At 43.9% G+C, this 8,608-nt stretch overlaps 1 protein-coding gene across 1 annotated transcript; it reads left to right on the plus strand.

Annotated features, from left to right (window-relative positions):
• Positions 1-685: 685 nt before the first annotated feature.
• Positions 686-6,878, plus strand: LOC114250270 (uncharacterized). Its single transcript, XM_089732605.1, has 4 exons — positions 686-816; positions 3,615-3,945; positions 4,262-5,104; positions 6,768-6,878. The coding sequence occupies exons 1-4, from the start codon at positions 686-688 to the stop codon at positions 6,876-6,878; spliced, it is 1,416 nt and encodes a 471-aa protein (XP_089588731.1).
• Positions 6,879-8,608: the final 1,730 nt, after the last annotated feature.

The raw sequence follows: 8,608 nt of genomic DNA on the forward strand, positions 1-8,608 counted from the left end.
CAAGGAACTACCTTGCCGTTGATATGGAGACTAGAAGAACCGGAACCCCGGACCACGCAATATCCCGACAAATACTCGCGAACTCACGTCACCATTCACGTAATCTAAATAGAATAAATAGCCATAGTAAATTCTATTACCAATCGCGCTAATACTTTTTTTTTCTACCTATTCGCTGGTAGCCTAAGGGTCTATTCTATGCCCGGACAGGTAGGTGAGCTCACGGGCTCAACCTTAGAAAATTTGCTAACACTAGCCCTAGCAAGAACAGTATTTCGCAGAGTATACCAGGGGATCGCGTCCCACTGAGAAGATCTTCGTCCGTTGTAACTATACTGAGGCCTTAGAAATTATATCTCAAGGTGGGTGGCGCATTTACGTTGTAAATGTCTATGGGCTCCAGTAACCACTTAACACCAGGTGGGCTGTGAGATCGTTCACCCGTCGAAAGCAATAAAAAAAAAAAAAATATCGACGTTTATATTCACATAGATATTTAGGATAGTTAGACGATTGGATCGCTGTTAAAGTAATAAACGCCTTGTTAATAAGTAAGCAATCCTGTAGCGCGATACGCTGTCCACCCCCTCAGGTCGCCCAGGGGGGAGATCACCGCGCATAGGAGCCGGAGCGAGCGAGAGCTTTCCAGTCCCCGGCTCGGCGCGATGGATCGGTGCGGAGAAGTATGAGCTCTCCCTCTCCCATTCCGCCGCAGAAGTTGAGCATCGCCTTCCAGAACTCGCCAAGCATTGTAGCCACGACGGTCCTATTTGCGAAAAGAGAACACGGCGCTGCCTCAATCATCCAGGGCAAAGGGTGTGCACGACCATATCGTCGCGACCCCAGTTTAACGGCCGTCTGGTGTAGTGGTAAGTGACATGGTCACTGCACAAGGGGATGGCGGGTTCGAATCCCGCCAAGGGAAGATATTTGTATGATAAATACAAAATGTCTTTACAAGGTTATGGATGAAACTTACATTTATTTTCGTTATCTGGTACCTGTAACACAAGTTCATTACGAACTTAGCACGGGACCAGTTAACGTGGCGTGATTGTTAGTAAATATTTGTTTATTTATTTAGTGGTGGGACTCCGCCGTCCTAAAATGCATTCCCTGGAGGATGGTTGTGCCTCCGTGCTACCTCGCAATTACCTCCATCACCGATATATTACATTATCAACACACGCAAGTAAAGTTAAACCAGCAATTAAAAACAAAATCTGCACTGATTTGTCACACAATTAAGGGACCGACTAATTATCATACCGAATCCATTACGTTAATTAAGATTGTTTTTTTTTTTCTCCATAAATACTCGGCGAATCAAGAGGAAATCAGACTCACTGTGCTTTTCTGCACTCATCAACAATGTTTCCCGTTTGGAGATTGGGTAAGAAAATTTAAGCCTGATTTATAATAACAATATAAAATAACTAGCCGTACTCGCCTACTTCGCTGGGCATTTAAAATTAACATTATTATTTATTGTGATTATTATTAGGAAGTCCAACACTCATACAAATATTAGCCTATCCATTAAGTACATGTATTTTCTACATGGATACCAAGTTTCAGTAGTTATAACGGAACATCCGTAAAAACCACTGTAGATTTATAATATATTAGTATAGATAAAAAATACGCTGGAGTCATGGTCCAGACGGCTGGCCGATCCTTCGGCTGGTCGTAGGACCGTCGAGGCGATTCGCCCGGTTCTTGTGAACTGGGTGAATCGTGACAGAGGACGCCTCACTTTCCGGCTCACGCAGGTGCTCACTGGGCATGGTTGCTTCGGTGAGTTCCTGCACCGGATCGGAGCCGAGCCGACGGCAGAGTGCCACCATTGTGGTTGCGACTTGGACACGGCGGAGCACACGCTCGTCGCCTGCCCCGCATGGGAGGGGTGGCGCCGTGTCCTCGTCGCAAAAATAGGAAACGACTTGTCGTTGCCGAGTGTTGTGGCATCGATGCTCGGTGACGACGAGTCGTGGAAGGCGATGCTCGACTTCTGCGAGTGCACCATCTCGCAGAAGGAGGCGGCGGGGCGCGTGAGAGACGCACAGGCCCGCCGCCGTCGAGCGGGGGCCAGGAAGGCGGATCTCGCCCAAGCCCTGGCCCTCTAAGTGTTTCGGGTCTCCCTCACATGTCGGCCTGGGGACCGGCGAAGGGGGCCTAAGAAGACGACGTGCAAGCTGCTCTGCACGCGTTTTATGCATGAGCATCCGGGTGATGGAAGGCCGGCTATCCTCAACCCACGCTGGTTCTGACCCAGCGGGGTATTCCGTAGGATAGACCATTCTAACCGGTGCCATCTAGGCGGGCTTCGGATAGCCTGCTGACCGAGAGGGCTGGTGGTCGTGGCGCCGACGACCGCCAGTCCGGCGTCCCGAGGGGGAGGGTGATGGGAGAGATGTGCTCCGCACTAAACGCTTTGGTTGTTGAGAGACAGGAGGCTTTAGTCGGTTCGACTCCGACATGCCCCGCCCTCCATCCCCAGTGAAGGGCGGAAGTCCGGCGATTTCCTCCTGACAAAAAAAAAAAAATACCACACACGGCTTAAGCTGTATTTCCATGTTGTGGATGCTGGTAACGAGAATAGAAGAAATATATATATTCAAACTCCACGACACTAGTTCTTAAGACCGAGGATTGATCATAAATATAATCCCGTAATCAGGATTTCGGACCTGTGCAATGCAGAATTTTGTGACCACGCATTCTCTCTGGCTTTGCGTGTTGTTATTACCGATGATAAGCCAGGTGACGGAATAATGGGCTGAACGATCTACGCTGATTTCTAACTAGCGCAATAGCCAACCCAGAGGGATACCTTCAACATTTTGAACCTCCATACGATATTGATTTTGACTTGTAATCCAAAAACGAAAAACCTTGAAAAGCAGTAAAATAAAACAACGAAGCTATAAAAGTGCTCAGATCCGCTCACGAGGAATGAGGAAGAATATGAGAAGACCATTAAGAAGATGGATGATATAATAGAAAGCTCTTCGACCGATATTGTGTCATTGGTCGGAAGACCGACGACAGTCCCAAATATATGGCTCGGACTTTTTTGTGCAAGCTTATCTTAATTTTTGTAAGCGCTATTCAGACTTGTCCCGTATTTCTTCTATTCTCGATCTATGCTGGATCAGAAGAATATAATTTTTTTTAGGAGACACGTACTTTTCAAAATTCACTTCATAATAGTTAAACTCCTTTCTATCCATTAAAAAAAACATTTCGTCTCGACATCGACATACATGAAACTCCACTACAAAATCTGGACTGATTCGATTCGTCTATATTGCGTAATTTCTAAATCTGAGTTCTTATTTATCGTAAGAATTGATTTATGAAATTTAGATTATCTATATATATATAAAAATGAATTGCTGTTCGTTAGTCTCGATAAAACTCGAGAACGGTTGGACCGATTTGACTAATTTTGGTCTTGAATTATTTGCGGAAGTCCAGAGAAGGTTTAAAAGGTAGATAAATATCAAAATGCTCGGAATTAAATAAAAATACCAATTTTCTTTTTCCTTTGATGTCCCCCCCGTCAGATGGATTCCTTTTGTTTGTTTTAAGTTTATTTGATACTCGAGGAGGCTTAAGCAGACAACCAGCATAGATTCGCAGAAGCAAAATAAAAAACCATTTATTAAATTTCACTTGGAATTTTCTGTAATTAAGTTTTATTTTTTTGTATGTGTATTGGGTGCTAATAGCATAACTCATTCCACACCAGGTCTCTTGGTTCTGGCCTGCCATCTTGCTTCCACGCAGAATCTTGGTAAGGGAAATGGATTCGGATCAACATGCCAACAGGCGGATCCCATGCCGCATCCGTACGACACCCGCAGATATTTTAAATGTAACAACTCCGTGATGCGCGAAATGGCTTGTCAGAACGGGTACAAGTTCAACCCGAACACTTTGGTTAGTATAATATCTCTCATTTATAATATCTCTAATAATATCTCTATCCAATATCTGTAACTATACTTGAGACCTTAGAACTTATATCTCAAGGTGGGTGGCGCATTTACGTTGTAGATTTCTATGGGCTCCAGTAACCACATAACACCAGGTGGGCTGTGAGATCGTTCGTTCATCTCAGCGATAAAAAAAAATATAATAATAATAATATCTTTTTAAAGATTAGTTTTGTCATAAACTCCTGTATTAAAACGTCTTCAGAAAATATTGATACCTAATCCTAATCTTTAGTAACTAAACGGTAATAATCTTCCAGAGATGCGAATCAACGAAATATCGAATCATCAAAAACCATTTCCTCGACATTCAGTCAAACAAATGGTGTTTCGGTGGCGTACTCAACAGAGCCATTACCATCTCGAAGACTATAGGGGCTACCATCATAAAATGGATAAAAAGTCACTCAATAGTGCGCACTACCTTGCGTATTGTCATGTCGATCATAGAGAAAGCTGTGAAGAGTCTCTGTTCGTACTTCATGTACATCTGTTCATCAAAAACGGATAAATCCTGGGGTGGTTGGTTCGTTGACTGCCAGGATTGTCACAATAGGCCCAAAAATGGCATGTCCGAAAACGATATGAGCAACGCACTTGCCCAAGGGATGAGCATAGGCATAAAAATGACCGGCAGCTCGTCCACGAGACTTACTTCATCGGTGAATTCAATTGAGGATGGTAAATTAGAAGCTGTACCATTGAAAATGGACTTATCTCGGAGACAGGGATCCACTCCAACTGAACACCACGATTCATCGGCGAGACAAGAGGTACCTTCCACGGACAATAAAAATGTGGTGCCTCCTAGGCAAGAAGAAGAACATCCATCAGATAATGTCAAAGATCCCGCATCTACGACAAAAGGAAAGTCTGAACGGGAAGATTACGCGAACGAGGGCGAAGATAACGATGGTGCCTTAACCAGATACGGTGGAAAGGACCCGACGTGCGACCCCCCGGTTCCTATCTGTCCTATTGGAACGACCAAGATGTATAACATGCCAGACCCAGCCGACTGCAGATATTACTACGTGTGCACCCCTAAGGGAATGTTCAAGCGCATGTGCCCTCTCGGTTACAACTTGAATCCCGTTCATCTGGTAAGTTCTGATTGCTTCTACCCCATCCTGTTCGTCCTCGTATCCATTTAACAAGTCGTTTCCAGTTTTGTTGTGTTGCGTTTGGGATGTGTTAAATTCGTGCTCGTCGAAGTTGTGTTGGAATTCTCTTAATATGGTCTACCATAAATGATTTTCATTTTAAATGACTTACTTCTCTCTCTCTCTCTCATATCAGTCAGAGGGTTGAGTGTTGAGATGACGGCTGATAGAAGAGAATGGAATAAAATGATTCGTGTTGCCGACCCCACCTAGTAATGTGGTAAGGTAGAGACAAGAAGAAGAACCCTCTGACTGCCGTGTAGGTCCCCTATGTGCCCTACACGGCGCACTGAAGTAATTATGTCGAGTTCTGTTATATTCGATAAGGCACCGGAGTATCTAGTAGACGTTGGGAGAGACGAATCCAAAGATACTGAGAATGAATTTATTTCTAAGATACCTAAAAGACTAAATCTTATACCTTTAAACGAGCAATTCTTGTATATTAATATATATGTATATAATCTGAATCTCGGAAACGGCTCCAACGATTTTCATAAAATTTAGTATACAGGGGATTTCGGGGGCGATAAATCGATATAGCTTTTTTTTATTTATTGCTTAGATGTGTGGACGAGCTCACAGCCCACCTGGTGTTAAGTGGTTACTAGAGCCCATAGACATCTACAACGTAAATGCGCCACACACCTTGAGATATAGTTCTAAGGTCTCAGTATAGCCACAACGGCTGCCCCACCCTTCAAACCGAAACGCATTACTGCTTCACGGCAGAAATAGGCAGGGCGGTGGTACCTACCCGTGCGGACTCACAAGAGGTCCTACCACCAGTAAATATGATAATAGTTACGATTTATTTTCAGAAAATGTTGTTTTATTCGTGTTTTCGATAATCAACTCTTCCCGACATCTATGGGCGAATAATAATACTATTTTTCTTAATTGAGGGCAACTAACCGCTTTAAAGACACAACAAGATGGCGTTATCAAAAAAAAACCGTGCAAAGTTCGGTCATTATCAGTAATCGACATAATGAATTCAGTGCCCTACGGCACTGGTGACCTACACAGCGGTCAAAGGGTTAATCAAATTAAGAATATAATTTAAATTTTGAAAAACTTAAAAAAAGCATTGTGTTAAGTAAACACGTGAAAAGGGTTCTTTTTTTTAAATTGCTACTTCTGAAATGTGATTTTTTTTCTTATACAAAAGTACAAGATTATAAGATCAATCTTATAATCTTCACTATGCCTTCTCATTTTGCTAGAAATAATGTAATGACGATGTTTTATTAATGCTCACGACACGCGAGAACCGAAGACACTGTATGTTTAGTTAAATCATTTCGTTCTTATCACCGGTCACCGTCCTCGTCGAACCCGTCGCTTGCGACGAAGGCCTCGACGAGCGAATTAACCCATAGACACAGCCCACTGCGTTTCTCGTCGAATCTTCTCAGTGGATCACGTTTCCGATGCGGTGGTAGATTCTGCGAAGCACTGCTCTTGCTAGGGCCAGTGTTAGCAACACTCCGGTTTGAGCCCCGTGAGCTCACCTACACGTTAGGGTGATGATAAAATAGCCTCTCAAGGCCATCAGCATAGGTAGGGAAATTCTTGTTAATTGTTTGTTTAATATATTCAGGTGTGCATGCCGGTTGCCGACGCGGGATGTGCCCAATGGATACCGCCTCCGCACTGCATATTCGAAGGTATGTACGCGCGAACATTCCCAATAACCCGCGGTCTAACGTGACATCCGAAGTCCTCATATCAAAAGATGCGATGTCAGGGTTCAAATTGGTACTTCAACAATGAAGAAGTTTGCTCACTTTGTACATACACTAAACCTTCACGAGCAGGATCCACCGTCCACCCTACATTTCTAAAAGAGGCCCTCTCACTAATTGGCGGTACCAACCTTGTAGAATCTACCAACTACAATCCCGTTCTCACGGATCGTTTGGAACCCCTGGGTCTGCGGAGGGACTTCAATTCTCTCTGTATTTTGTACCGTATGTTCCACGGGGAGTGCTCTGAGGAATTATTTGAGATGATGCTATCATCTCCTTTTTGCTATCGCACCGCCCGCCACCGGAGTAGAGTTCATCCATACCACCTGGAGCCACTGCGTTCATCCACAGTGCGTTTCCAGAGATCTTTTTTGCTACGTACCATCCGGTGTTCCCAGTGTTTCCCGAGCGCTATGACACGTCCTTCTTCAAACAAGGCTTGTGGAGAGTACTTAACAGTAGGCAGCGGCTTGACTCTGATCCAGGCATTGCTGAAGTCCATGGGCGACGGTAACCACCATAAGCCACTAGGGCAATAAAAATAATAAAAAGCTGCCCTAAATAAGTAATTTGCATTACGGGTTCCTATTACTTAATGTTTCATTTACCGAATGAATACGAGGTGATCTAAATGAATGAACGTTATTGTACAAAGGGTATTCAAATAAAATGTTTTAGTTTGCAACTCGATAGGGAAATATCGGGATGTTAATTGACCTCCGTGAGCACAGCCAGTCCTCCTCGTCCTCGCCTTGCTTTCCTCAACACTGAAGGTCGTGACTCCCACGCTCATTTTCCCCTCAATCTGCTACAATCCTTGGCTTCGTAATAGACGTCGTGGAACATGATGTTCAGAGAAGATCGAATTTGATGGATAGGTACAAGGAGCGTGGGGCGCCCTCCAACCAGGTGGACCGACGGCTTAGTGCGCACGGCGGGAAGTCGTTGGATGCGGAAGGCGGAAGACTGCATTCTGTGGAACGCATTCGGGAAGGCCTATGTCCAGCTGTGGGCAAATAAAGGCTGATGATGATGATGACGATGATGAGTCTCCTTTGAGCCATTTACCCTCTATCTTGGCTGTCACCATCAATTGTTCGAGATTGTGACCGTCTTTTCGGGCAATGTGTTCAAAGAACTCCAGGACCCTACAAAGGCATATGGTTAGCTCACCCACAAGTAATGTTACAGCCAGAATAGTCCCAATTGGCTAATGGCTGATAGGCAGATAAAAAAAAATCTGGCCAATCATAAAAACGTAAAATCCGTATTGTAACTGATATAATGATTAACTGTAATTTCTGTTTGCAGCAAGTCCCTGACCGCAGACACATGGCTGAACGAGAAACGGACTTACCGAATTTATTGAAATGTATCATTAAAGGCAATAAATTATAAAACCAATTCGATGTTAAGTGCCGGCGAAACCCAGTCCCACTCCATCCTGAATACCACAGATGCTGATAAATCACGTGTATTTCCCAAAAAAAACTTTCATACAAATCACATCTTGGCAATTAAAAACAAAACCTTAAATAAATCAGTCATAAGCGCAGTTGTTGCTGTTTTATGGCGTTAACCTCACGTGCTTCTCATCTGATGAAACTCCCTCTGCTTTCACTAATTGGAAGGATAATGATGGTAGATAATGCTGGTGGTCATAAGCCTTCAGCAAAGCGCCAGCAAACTAGGT

This window comes from Bombyx mandarina, chromosome 02 (assembly GCF_030267445.1).
Source record: "Bombyx mandarina strain Sakado chromosome 02, ASM3026744v2".
In the NCBI taxonomy this organism is placed as follows: domain Eukaryota; kingdom Metazoa; phylum Arthropoda; class Insecta; order Lepidoptera; family Bombycidae; genus Bombyx; species Bombyx mandarina.

Excerpts from the sequence above, each read along its gene's own strand:
- LOC114250270 (XM_089732605.1), top strand. The coding sequence starts at position 686 with ATGAGCTCTCCCTCTCCCATTCCGCCGCAGAAGTTGAGCATCGCCTTC. Across the intron at positions 3,946-4,261 it reads AGTTCAACCCGAACACTTTG|AGATGCGAATCAACGAAATA; the intron begins GTTAGTATAATA and ends ATAATCTTCCAG. Across the intron at positions 5,105-6,767 it reads ACTTGAATCCCGTTCATCTG|GTGTGCATGCCGGTTGCCGA; the intron begins GTAAGTTCTGAT and ends TAATATATTCAG.